The sequence below is a fragment of the Myodes glareolus genome, chromosome 8, assembly GCF_982192425.1.
Source record: "Myodes glareolus chromosome 8, mMyoGla1.1, whole genome shotgun sequence".
Classification (NCBI taxonomy): Eukaryota; Metazoa; Chordata; class Mammalia; order Rodentia; family Cricetidae; genus Myodes; species Myodes glareolus.
The window spans coordinates 39608725-39622405 of NC_142033.1; the positions used below are offsets into that span (position 1 = coordinate 39608725).

Consider the following 13681-nt stretch of genomic DNA (forward strand, 5'->3'; position numbering starts at 1 on the left):
AAAGGCTGTGCTCTTTTATAAGGGAAGTTTTACATTTTTCTCTTCCTAGTGGAATAAGCTGTGACACTTGCATTTATCATTTAACTTGGTACTGGTGGTGTCGCAGACAGGTTCTGGAATCCTGGAGTATGGATTCAAGCCAGGTCTGCCATTGCTAAGCAGTGAGCTGGCTTAGATGAGTTTCTTAATGCTCAATTTTTTCATCAATAAAATGGGGCTCACATGCCTACTTTAGAGAGGTTGTGAGGATTGAATGAAATAGGAACGGGATGATATGGGCCTATAATCACAGCATTTAGGGGGCTGAAGCAGCTGATCATAAATTCGGGGGCGGGGAGCCTCAGCTGGTGATTAGGGAGAGAGTGGTGGCTTCCTGCTGAGAAGCTGCTGATGGAGGGGCAGTGAAGGAGGAGCTGTAGCGAGGACCACCACAGGACAGGAACGCTGCCCTACTAAACTAAGCATTTGCACATAACATCTTAACATTTATCAAATCGCCATAGCAAAAAAAATGTGAATTCAGACACCGGAGACAAGCGCTGGGAGATGGCTTAGCGGAGAAGAGAGTTCCCTACGCAAGCCTTAGGACTTGAGTTCAAGTCTCCGGCACCACATAAAAAGCTGGGTGTGGTCATCCATGCCTGTAACCCCAGCACTTTGGAGGGCTGGAGGCCGAAGCTTGTGGGGGTTATCGGAGTCAGTCAGCCTATTTCCAAATTCAGTGAGAGACCCTGTCTGTACAGAAGAAGGGGGAGAGTGACAATAGCCAGACAACCAATGATCTCTTGCCCTTCACAGGTGCCTGACTAGGCACACACCCAAAAAAGGGGTGTGATAGGGATTACAGAGACTGTAGCTCACTGGGGACAGAGACTCTTGGATGTCACTGCAGTATATGTGAAGCCATGTATATTATGTGCAGGTAAATAATGAGGCTCACAGTTTGATATTCACCTGTGATCATTAGTCAGCTGATCCGACCCTTAACAAGTCGGCTCAGGATCTTCCTATCAGACATCACCAGTTTGTACATCGCCAGTGTTTGTCCATTGGTCTCAGCATACAGGAGAAATTAGGACATGTCATGGAGGACCATGGTAGGGATCGCCCCCAAGTTCTCAGTATTCTTTTCTTAATGGAGAGCGGTTTCAGTATTGGCTGAGAACTAACCAAAGAAATTCTGTGTCCCGGTTTTCACTCCAGCCTTGATGTCAGTATGACAGCCCATACTCTGTGAAAATAAAGAAGGATGTAGAAAAGCCGCTCTGGGGCTAGGGAGATGGCTTGTCAGGATGGTACCTGCTGTGGAATCTTGAGGGCCTGAATTCAGAACTCTAGAACCCGCATAAAAACCCAGAATGGTCCAGCATGCCTGTCTCCACAGCACTGTGAGGGCAAGAGACCGGCAGATCCCCGAAGCTCACCCGTGGAGTCAGACACTTGCCCAGCAATGAGCTTCTGGCTCACGGACAGATCCTGGGTCAGGAAGTAAAGGTAGAGGATGGTCCAAAAAAAAAAGACTCACCATCAGTCCCCGCTGCGTTCATGCACACATATACACAACTACACTAACAAATGGCGTTCACCAAGAGTACAACACAACACGCATGCACACTAGCACACGCTAATTTTTTTTCTAATAAAGCCTAAAAATTGTTTTTTAAAGAAGAAGCTTTTCTTCAGCCTACTCATCACCAGGGTGAGAGAGATGGAGGAGATCCCCCCTCCTAGACAAGGATGCTAATTTGTGGTTCATTCTCCTAGCGACACTGCTGCCCATTAACCCTTTCGTGGTTAAATGCTTGTTAACTTCCTGGACATTTGCTACAGCGAGCCAATCAAAATAGTTGGCCAGCTGTGTGATTAAAAACACTGCCCCAAAGCAGCTTGTAGCAGAACGTGTTTATTTCAGGCTACAGGTTACCATCTACCACATAGGGAAGCCAGGGCTGGACCTGTGCACAAAGACCTTGGAGGAATGCTACTTACTGATTGGCTGTCTCTGACTTGTTTCAGCTGCTTTTCCTACATAGGCCAGGCCCACTAGCTCAGGCCTATAACCCACAGTGGGCTGAGCCCTCCCACATTAATTAGCAATCAAGAAAATATCCCCACAGACTTGCCCACAGGCCAGTTCACTGGAAGTAGTTCTTCAATTGAGATTTGCTCCTCTTGGATATGTCTAGGTTTATATCAAGATGATTAAAAAAACAATTACCAGCATGCCAGACCAACTCTTGCCACTTTACCACCCTTCAAAGGTAGCCAGGATTCTTTTAAAATAACACATTCCTTGACTGTATATGAGTTTTAGCCAATAACATATTTTAGTGTTTCTAAAAGAAATACTATATTTAAACTCAGTATATTTTCTTTCACCTCCACTAAATACCTAAGTTACAATATTGTAATGAGTTGGAAATATAAAGCAACAGTGTTTAAATAGTAGTTACTGTGTGATTCCATTAAACAAACTTGGAATTTGCATATCTTGGTATGTAAATAAAAGACCTACAAGATTAAGAGAACTACTACCTAAAAGTTGTAATAGATGTAGTTTTAGTAAGGCTATATTTTGATCCTTCATTCTCTCTCTCTCTTTTGCTGAGTTAAACTATTCAACCAAAAAACTAAACCTTTAGTATACTTATTTATGTTAACATGTTATCCACATATTTTATAATGGGACCTGATGGTAATCTTAGTCCCCCATAAACATGGATGACATAAAACTGCATCAATTTTGAAAGAATAAATTGTTTCCCAAGGGTAGAATAAGACCAGGGAAATCCAACTCACCATCACTTCTAATTTGCAAAGCACCCTCCTGTAGATGGCATTTATATTCTGGAGGAGGCAGAAAACAGAGTCACCAGGGAAAGAACAGAGCAACAAAAACGTATTTGTTTTCTTAGCAGTGAGGTAGGATGGGGGCATGAGGACTTAAAACTCATGTATAGTGGCGGCTCTCTCCCACCGAGCCAAGGTTAAGTACAAACCAAGGAATCAAAAGTGAGCTTTACAAAGTACTTTTTCTAATAATCCCTGGCATCTGGGGGACAGGAGTGGGAGTGGCCAGTATTTGTTGAGTGCTTCCTAAGTGTCAATCACTACGCTGTCAAGCGGCTAGACCCTGCCTGTCTGCCAGAGAGTTCTGTATTGTCCTCCATTATAAGTGAGATACCCAGGAAGGTTTGTCTACAGCGAGCCAGTTAACAAGTAGCCGACTCAGAAAGTCAAAGACGGACTCCAGAGTCTATGCTCTTCCCTGATGGATGTGCTCTGTTCCCAGGAATGCCTCGGTGCTCAAAACACAAATAAGTAGATCGGGAAAAAGCATCATCCTTTGTATTTCAGTTACTGGAGTGTAGAACTTAAAGTCCATCCCTAGACTTCTTCAGATTTTGGTGTTGTGATAGGAAAGTATGATGCATTTTGGAAGGCCAGCCTGAAACCTAAAAAAAAAAAATGATTTGGGGAAGAAGCTGCCCGAAAACTCCTCTGCCCTCCTCCAGCCTTCTAGAATCATTTTAGCTTCAAACAACAGAGACTGCCATGCACCCTGACCATAGCACTCTGCTGGCAGAATCGGATTTCCCAGGCGCCCACTCTCAACTTCCCCAAAGGAGGAACCCATTCTAGTGGCCTTGGCTCTCAGGTCTGTGGTGTCAGACCCTTTAAAGAGGAGGAGGGCAGGGAAAGTGACTTCACAGAAATGAGCCTTCCTCCTTTGTGTGTGGCACAAACAAGCTTTACAACTACCACACTGCCGGTCAAGCTTTCCATGAATATGTTTTCTTCTTTTAATGCAGCTAATTCCCAGCAACGATAAAATATGTCCATATGCCCGAGTTAACGTCCCTAGGCTTCAAAAGCTATGTGAGAGATTAATGCAAACGTCAACATTTCTAAATATTTTCCTTCTTCGATTTTTTGCCTAAATGTCTATGTAATTCATTTATACAATGAGAAGGATCTTTTTTGTGTGTTGTGTATATGATAGAGATAATTCCATTCGGGGCTTTCAAAAAAATGGCAAAACACAGAACTATCATAATTTACAGCAGCTTAACTAAAGCTTGCATAGTAAGGAAAAAGACAAGAGGAGAATTTTTTTCTTTTTTTTCTTTTTTTTCTTTCTTTTTTTTTTTTGCCGAGGTCCTTCCAGTTGTTAGTACACACTTGCGTGGCTATTCCCTTCCACCAAGACACCTTCTTTCCTCCCACGGTGACTGTTCTTTGCTGTCAAAGAACATTGAATAAATCAGACACTAGAGAAACAGCCCAATCAGTAAGACGGAGGAGGTGTGTGAGCCTGTCTCCAAATTGCTCAGATTCCTCCACCCAACAAATGTTTGAATTCCTGTTGCGTGAGGAACTCCGCTGCTCGCAGGAGAGGGGAAGATGTGTGATTTCTCACAGTGGGAGTCGCACAAGTTTCATGATTGATTCTGGAGACCTCTCTGTGGAGGTCAGGCTAAGCATGCATGGGTTTTTGTTTCCTTGTTGCTTCATCTAGAATAATTATTTTTAAAAACAATTTGTATTTTAAAACGAAATTGGCATATTTAAACCAGATTAGAGTGGTAATAAAATTTTTCTAATTAAAAAGGATACTATTTGCACTTTGTATTGTTTTCATTTTTTAGTATAACTAAAACTATCATTTTCCATCAGAGTATGTCAAAGTGTAAGCAAGATACAGTGTGGGTAAGATAGCGGTATTTAAACTCCTAAAAGTTCTGTCCTGAGGATACTGAGTCAATCAAGGTTTTAGATGATTTGGTAATGTTTTGCTACTTATGTTGAATGGAGTCGGTATTTCATTTGATTTAGATATCTTAGTTTTTCTAGATTATCATTAAAGATAAAACACCTCCCTGGCTATGCAGGGAGTTCCTCATGCTCTCATTTGCTATCTGGGAAAACAGAATAAGAAAGAGTCAGATCTGACTGCCGGCTCTCAGGCTTTTGTTCAGTCTGGCTCCGCTGGCAGTCCTGCAGAGAGTCCGGCTCCCTGAGTTGACAATGTGTTTCACACATCCTGTGCCTGCTCCACAGCCTCACGGAGAGGGCCCAGCTGCTCAAGAATGTCTTTAAGAAGAATCACGTCAATCTGTACCGCTCTGAGTCCCTACAACAGAACCTGCTCCGTGAGTATCAGAGTTTTGTTTAAATTCTCTGTGCTCTGTGGATCCCAGTATTTATCAGAGCGATGTCTTATGTTTCCACCATATTGAACCACTTAGAATTAATGGTTTAAAATTTCGCAACGTGGTATATAAAAACAAACAGTTGGTTAACAAACCCGTGGGCGACACCATCTCCCGGTCAATAGCGGATTTTCAAATGCTCTCTCCACGCTCCTTACAGCCTTAAATCTCGAAAAGAAACGGTGGGATAAATCTTCACTCTGAAAAGCTGCCTCTACGTTGTTATCTTTTCTACTTGAAAAACTTCACAAGAGTCCTTTCAGCTTTCAGGCAATGCAAGGAAGCATATATTTTCCCCTTCAAAAAATATTTATGCATATTTAGAGTTGGAAGAAGTTATTGGGTATCTCACCCTCTTAACATTTCAAGGACCTGAAAGAGAACATGATATACAGCCCAATAGTAAATTCACTGTTGTCGGTGATATTTCTTTTATTTTGTGTTTCCACGTGTAATTCATTTTTCTTAATGTTCATGTATAGTGCTCTTGATCTTTAGAAGTCAGGGCCTTTTCCAAAGAAGTGATTTCCCTCGGGATTATCTCCTTTTCCCACACCCCCTCAGAGCATGTAAACATCACGAAGGGAACCAAAGAGAATGTTACCTAAAGGAAGCAGGCCTCTCCTCCACCCCTGGCAATTCCGTGTGTTCGTCCCTTCACCTCCAGAGTGTGCCATTAAGTAAGAAATGATCATATATTTATTTAGAGAGTCTAGGGTAGCGTTTTCATCTGTGTGTTCAATTATGGTAGAATAATTTAGTCAAGCTAATTAATACGTTCTTCTGTTCACCTATGTATACCACTGTCTCCAACCTTCTCTCACCCGGCACCTATCTGAAAATGTATCCAATGCCATGATTGGACTCTGAACCCTTCCAGTCACGGAGAAGCAAAAATGAAGGGAGTAGCCTTGCTGTGTGGGTCAGAGGGCTGGGGGAGATTGGACAGCCTCTCCCTAACTGAGTGGGAAACAGAATTTAAGCACCACACTGGCAATCTCTGGTTCTCCCAACTCTCCCTTTTTGGTTGCTGATCTTTTTGTCTTTTCCAAATGTCAAAAATGAGTGCCCCTTGCTTCTGAAGGTGGGAAATATGTGTCATTTCGCCACGGCCGACCATCAGCCCTCAGAATGAACGATAATTCCCAGTGAGTTCATTAAGCAAGCGATGTCTGTTCTTTTGTTACTTACAGATGGCTACGCTTTCTCTCAAGATGAAAATGGCATCGTCTCGCAGTCGGAAGTGATTAGAGCCTACGATACCACAAAACAGAGGCCCGATGAGTGGTGATGAGGAGGCCCGAGCAACAGGCCCTGCTGTGTCTCTGAGAAGAGCTGTCACAATCTAAGGTCATCACCACAACCTGCTGGCCAATCCCTGTCTGCTCCACAGGGAGGAACGGTGGGTCTGAGCTCACCTCACAGCCCGACTTCACGGACATAAATACTATGTGACTCTAGCACCATCGCCCTCAGACGTCCTCAAGTCCCTGCTAAGGCTTTCTAAACCGGTACTGGAAATGACCTTGTGTCTTTGCCGGAGGGCTTTCTCAAAAATGGGGACAGGTCAGTGTTCACAAGCTGTCCCTCTGGGGCTGTAACTATCACTTCATTGGCTCAGCCAATCAACCTCTTAAAAAACAACTCTGAACCAGTGCTGAGGGAAGGTCTTCGATTTCAGGCTGTGCTGAAACAAACCAGCATTCTTGATTCGCTCTTCTGAACACTTCTGAACCAGGCATTAATAAGTGTTTGTGTCAAAAATGTATCTTGCTAAGTGTTTGCCAAAGACGTTCAGTGTGTGTGTGTTTCCACTCAGTAGTCAACTGCCCAGAAATCTAAAAGGAAGTTTCCTCACAGCATGTACAATCTGCATGCTTGACTTTTCAAATGTGAGCGCGACTTGCAAAAATTGAACATTTCCAGGCGTTTGCTACTAAAATCTGTGATGTTGCACCTTTGGCCTTACAACTGCTTCTCTGTCAATTGTCTCTTTATTTGTTCCAGTTGGAGGGACCTATGTCCGTGTGACCCTTGTTACAACACTGATTTTTTTTTTTAATCTGTATTGTCTGTCATTTCTGATGAACTTTAGACTCCTTTAGATGTTCCTAAAAATCTGGCTTCCGCTGTGTGTTGAATGATGTCACTTCGTCTTCAGTTTTTTTTTTTCCCCTCCTGAGAAAATTATGCTTATGTATTTCTGTGGGATTTCCCAAGCTTCTGTTTCAACGTCTGGGATAATCCGTCTGATGATGCATGGGCTTTTTTGTCATGTGCGTAGGTTTCGGCTTTCGTCCTGTGTTCTGTTTGTCCTCACCGTGTGTTCCCACTGGAGATGAGATGTGTAACAGAGTTGGTGTGATGATAACTACCCATAGGCTTAAGCCTGAAAATTATTTCACAGTTCGCTCGGCCAGCCATTCCCAAAGTGAGTCACGCACCGCTTATGGACAGATAAGTCACGCGTTTGCCTTGTGTTAAGGAAACACCTATTCTGTTCCAGGAAATCGTCCCGTCAGTGACTACTTCTCACCGTGAACAGGGCTTGCTGGTGCACTTTCAAATAGATGTCCATGCTCATTTGTCTCGGCATTTCCATGAAATCTCCTGACAAATGCCTATTTTGCTACCAACAATAAAAGGTGAAGGGGCTGTTTAAAAACCACACCCAGTTTTCTACAGTTTTTACAGTATTTTTTTCATCTTCAAAGATAAAGGGAGTTCTAGTTTTCAGATACACTTCAGAGATCGAAACAAACTCTTCTGCCTTTTATTCCAAAGCCTGTTTGCCTTTAAGTGGGTTACCAGCAAAATAGAGACTTTGAAACGTGTGCAAGGACTGACTTTGAAGAGAGGGATTCTCCGAATTACCCGCACTCCCCCCCCCCCATTTACCTTATTTTCCCCCTTTTTCTCAGTCTGGATTTAAAATCAGGCTGTGTCTCTTCCCCCTCTAAGTGTGTAGCTCGTTACCAGTGTGTCTCCGCATCCCCTACAAATGAGAGGTTCTAAGCACTCACATAATTCTAAAGGGAGTGGAGTGGACATATCACATGTTCAACCCATCCTGTTGGAGCTGAGATTAAGCAACCTGTGAATCAAAACACCTTGCAGAACTGCACACATAGAATCTCTGAGGTGATCTTTCACCTTGTGAAGCTGAAGGCTTTAACCCTCTACCAACTAAATCTGGCGAGTGGGTTTTCCTTAGCCTCCTGGTGGTGACAGTTGAGGTCACACCACAGACTTGAGTGGTCACCCAGGGATGGCTTCCCTTTGCCCTCGCCATTAGAGGTATCTGTCTCCAGATTCCTCCCCTCAGCACATTGTGGGTGAGAATGCAGTGGTCTGACACCCGCATGGAAATCGAAAGTCTTCTTTTTATCTGGTATCACGAATTATTTCGATGGGACTCCTCCACGTGAGATTCCTCACGGTTAATCAGTATACAGCATTTCCTGAAATGAAACTCTGTATTCCATTTCCTCCCCGCATCCTGTGTTTAAACAATGGCCATCGAGTCAGTCTCCCTGTTCCTTAGGCTGGGGAGAGCAGGGGAGCGACCGCTTGGGTAAAACTTGAAACAGAGAGTCGCTGATGCAGTGAGGTTATAGAGACTTGACACTCTGGAGTTTCTAACTATTGTTAGGCGGGAGAAAAGTTCATGGTTTTACTGGGATTTAAAAGACTGCAGTCAAAGTGACTTTAAACCTGTTTTCTCAAAGAAACAATATGAAACTCCACCTTCAAAAGTCCCCTTTAGGGACTTTAGTAAATGCTGACATGACTGCTTTGTAATGTTTACAATCCAGAAAAGACTATTTATAGCAGGAAAGCCCCATTACTTTAGCACCGAAGAGCTGGGAGTTTCTTCATTCCTGCTGGAATAAACCCAGGAATATATAGCATGGACTTTCTCTATGTGCTAGATATACATGTAGAAACACATTGGTGCCTCGCACCCTGAAAGAGGCTACACTGTAGAAGGTAGTAGCAGGAAAGCAGTCTTCTCAGGAACATGGGGAATTTGAACCTGGTAAGTGTGCTCTTGGCTGGCAGGCCCCTCAGCGCTCCCTCTGCATGAGATGGCTTCAGCCACAAAGAGAACTTGCCGGAAAGCTTTCTCCCCCAGGCAGATGAAGGGATACTGCCGGCTAAGGGAGGCATGCATTGTGTTGTCATCGAAGAGAATCAGCCAGGCTTTTCCTTCCCAACAGGCAGAAAGAATCCTAGAAGCGATCAGCATGTCATCCTCACATTTAATTGTATATTCTGATTCTTCAGTTCAGTATCCCAGAGAGCTGGGATGATACTCACAGGTTAATTTTTGTTACACTTAGTGCCACGCTCGTGCGCTGTCATTGACAAACGTCCTTTCAGAAAAGGGATGCTAGCCAGGGAGCGATGGAGAGGGACGCCCTCTCAGAACAGCGTGGAGCTACTGCAACGCCACCTGTTCATCTTGCGGTGGGGTTTTTGATGGCTCTGGGTCTTAAAACTGTTTCATGGAAGGAATCTTTAGTCTAATAAGTAAACTACAAAATTCATCAAGAAAACGTCTCTCTCATGCACACTGTGGTGACCACGTATGTGGAATTCTTTCTGTCCGTGGCTTACAGTGACCCCATGTGACTCCGTGCCTCATAAATGATTTTTGATGATGAGTATTTCTGGACGGCCTCTTATTAAACACACCACAGCCTGATGTTTCCCACATGAAAATAAAGCACTTGTGAAACTCAGTTATACTTCGCTGTGTTTTAATTAATCCTCAGCAGCTATTAAAGTGAAATGTAAGTTAAATTTTCAAGAAAAGGGAACAAATGCGTTCCATGTCTCTTACTGGTTTATTTCTGTAGGACAACAGCTGTTTGGGCTTTTGTTTCTGTGTGTGTGTGTTTGTTTTGTTTTTGATAGGTTTGAGGTTTGCATGACTTAACATTTAAAGTGATCCAGGCAAATGCATGGCTTTTGTTAAACAAAAAAAATCTCGATATTTATTTCTGTCTTATAAAACTTTATCATGGCCTAACTAGAATTTACTAGTCAATGGATAAATAAATTGGTCCTCCACACAGCTTTTTTTTTTTACTAAATGGGTTATTTTACAACAAATTCAACTGAATCTTTTTATTTAATTGGATCTTCTGTTTAGCTTGCCTCTAAGAACTTTTCTTTAGAAAGTTCATGAAACTTCTCAGCAAATGAATCTTCCCTAAGTAGGAAGAAAGCTGGATAGCATATGTGCTGATTCTGACTTAGCAGCAGCTTTCCATGGGTAAGTTCGCTCCGGCAAAGCTGTGGACAGAATATTGTTTTTATTCCCAGTCATAGACTAGAAGCCATAACTGCAGTGAGCACCGCTGGTTGTTGGCTTCTTCCGGCTTCAGTTTTCACTTCCCCAGGTGTGGTACGTTAGAAGGCAGCCTGGGAAGGCAGCTCTGAAAAGCCACGCCGCCGATGCGCAGCTCTGTGGGAAAGCCATTCCTGCCGAAACTGCTGTAGAGGTGGTGGCGCTGCATGAGTGGGGAGAGTCGGATCTGTGCTTAGAATGGTTCTCTCAGGTTTGTGTACCCTAGTGTTTATAAATAGTTACTACCGCTGAGTAAAATCCGTTTCTATGCACTGTTCCGTGTCATTGGCCTTTTGTGGATGTGCATGTTTTAAACCGCAAATTTTAAACATTTGTCCTCTAATTGTTATTGAAAACAAAATAAACTTTACCGTTACATAAAGGCACTGGCTGATGTTTTCATTGCTGCTTTTAGAAATTACGTCGTTTTGTAGAGCAGTTCAGTCTGAGACAGTGCAGCCACCTGATAGTGCCTTCACGTTTTGTTTCCGGCTATAGTTAATCCACGCCATTCGGCTAAGTGAAATATAAAACTAGCTCTAATTTGATAGGCAGGTGGTCTGCGTGATTAGCAGAAAATTATTTTTTGGAAAGTTCCCGTATTTTGACTTTATTGTTTAGAAATGTCTCCCACGTATCTCTGCATTTGAAATCAGCTTGCCAGTCAATAGTTCACTCCGGTCTCTGCCCTTTTGTGTTGGATGAATTTCATAGGTTTTCTAAACCCACTTTAAAGAGGGAGGGAGGGAGGGAGGGAGGAGGGAGAGAGGGAGAAAGGGAGTGAGGGAGGGAGGGAGGGAGGAGGGAGGAGGGAGGGAGGTGTCCAAGTTTAGACAATAGTATTTGAAAGATGGAACCATAAAATAATAAAATTGGCCAAAAATGCAGGGAAACACCAGAAATAAGGATCTTTTCTTTTTTCAGAAATAAGAATCATTTAGTAGACGTCCACCCAATGAAGATGCAGTTTGATTAAGTGCAGGAATGGGATTTCTTGATACAGAGGACTAGGCATGGCAAATTAAAAAGCATCTGATTATACTATTCTGTGGCCGTGTCTGTTTAGCTGTTGGGGGCCCCTGTCCTCTCCCACAGACTTCCTGAGGCACCCAGTGGTGGGTCTTCATACAAAACCTCAGGAAAGCACTTGATGGAAAGTTACTTTTGAATCATTTTATAACTTGCACACTTAACTGCCATTCCCCTTTAAAAAAAATAGTGTGTGTTGATACTGATGCCTTGATTTAAGATGCCTTCTACTGTTACCATAAGCAACAGCAAACTGAAATATAATGTCATAAATTCAATATGTCATCCCCATTTAAAGTCTGCTTTCCCATGCTTACAGCGTCTCTAACCTAAAGCTACCAGGGATGTAACATAGGCACCTCAGTTTAATGAAGAAAGGTCTCACGAGGCTAGGTAACTTCACAAGTAAACTCATAAAAAGACGTCAGAAAATATGAAATACTTTGTAACATTTGGTCTTTATTACCTCTAAGTACAAACTGGGTAGGAAATGAAACATTCTGTTGGAATAATTCCACTAATGATGAATGTCTAATTGCAGTTTTTACATAGCCAGATACATAACTGTATGTTAACACCTAGCTCCCGTAATAACTTAACGTGCCTGTAAATTCTTGTTTTTCCCAAACATATATGTAATTTAAAAAGTAAACGAATACCAGCTCAATGTAATGTATTAGATTCCTGGTTGTGACTGTATGTATTTTCAGGAAGCCTTTTTTTTTAATCTCAATTTTGCTGTAGGTTCAAATCAATCTGATAATGTGACATACAACTCTTAACACCAAAAAAGAATAAGTGGGTAGAAGAAATGAGGGGGAAACAACCTATCCATTTAGGCAATTAAAAGTATAATAAGTTGTCTTTAGAATGTATAATAAAGCAATCTAACTCTTTAGATATACTTTCTATAGCATGTGATAAAATGAATGTAGGGCCCATTTGTTAAAGGCTTGGTATACAAAGTGATACCCCTGGGAGGCGGGGCCTCCTGGAAGATATTTGGACACGGGCTTTCACAGGGGACTGGATGACTCTGGCCCTTCCTCGATCCTGCTTTTCCCCTTGGCTTGTGAAGGATGCAGCTTTGCTTCCTACATGTTCCTGTGAGGATGATGGTGTGCTGCCTCATCATGAGCCCAAAACAAACAGAGCCTCCAAACCCGTGAGCCCAAATAGACCTTATATCCTGAAGTTCAACCTCATCTATCTGGTCACAGTGCTGGAAAGTGACTGGCAGTGACCACCGGTCCCCACACGCTGGAGCAGTAATAGGCAATGACAGAAATCTGGCCACCTGTCCAGGGGTCACAAGTTATCAAGATATTATTCTCCGTGCTCTGTCCCCAGGCAGTGGTCCCTGCCATCCCACAGCAGTGGGCCCTCTGTTTTTACTCTAGGGTGCCTCACCTGCTCTGTGTACACACCATTAATTTAGCACCCAGCTCCCTCCCTACTAGAATGCAAGTGATTTAAGGCAGTGGTTCTTCTTACCCAGAAAATCCAAAGCAATGAGTACTACTAACTCTTCCACTTTACAAACAAAAAAAAAAAAACGAGCCATGAAACAAGTGGCCCCAAACCTCTTTTCTGCAAAAACCAGAAACCCAAGCAGACATAAGGCTCAAAAGTCCCGTCAAACCACACTCTGGTGTCTCCTGTTTCTCACATGTAAAGAGTAAAATGTTTATCATCTGATAATTCTTTTCATGCTTTATTTCATGTTCTCATACTGTAGTACAAGCTACATGTAGGACCGCTGATGCTATAGGGCACTATGACCCTCATCACTTCCCCTAGTAGATTTTCTGAGAAATATGTTGGATTGTTTTCCTAAGAAACTTGGACCTGCTAGGCTACAGTCATAAAGAACATAGCATTTTAATTGACTTCCTGGGACACAGATCTTAACTCTCTTGCCCTTGTCTCTTGCCCTGGGACATGCTGTTTAACCTTCCTGCCTTGACTTCTCCGTCTGCGAGACAAGCATATAACAGTCCTACTTCAGATGAACGCTCTCCTGAAGACTCAGCATCAGAGCATAGAAAGCTCTTGAAAAATACACATTAATAAATGTAACCAT

At 42.8% G+C, this 13681-nt stretch overlaps 1 protein-coding gene across 8 annotated transcripts in view; it reads left to right on the top strand.

Annotated features, from left to right (window-relative positions):
- Positions 1-10951, top strand: part of Atp8a1 (ATPase phospholipid transporting 8A1) — a 216597-nt gene extending 205646 nt beyond the window's left edge. For all 8 annotated transcript variants that reach the window (XM_087908979.1, XM_087908984.1, XM_087908978.1 and 5 more), the window contains 2 exons: positions 5062-5153; positions 6407-10951. In XM_087908979.1, the coding sequence (XP_087765105.1) occupies positions 5062-5153; positions 6407-6504 (190 nt within the window). In that variant the 3' untranslated portion in view covers positions 6505-10951. The remainder of the gene's footprint in view (positions 1-5061; positions 5154-6406) is intronic.
- Positions 10952-13681: the final 2730 nt, after the last annotated feature.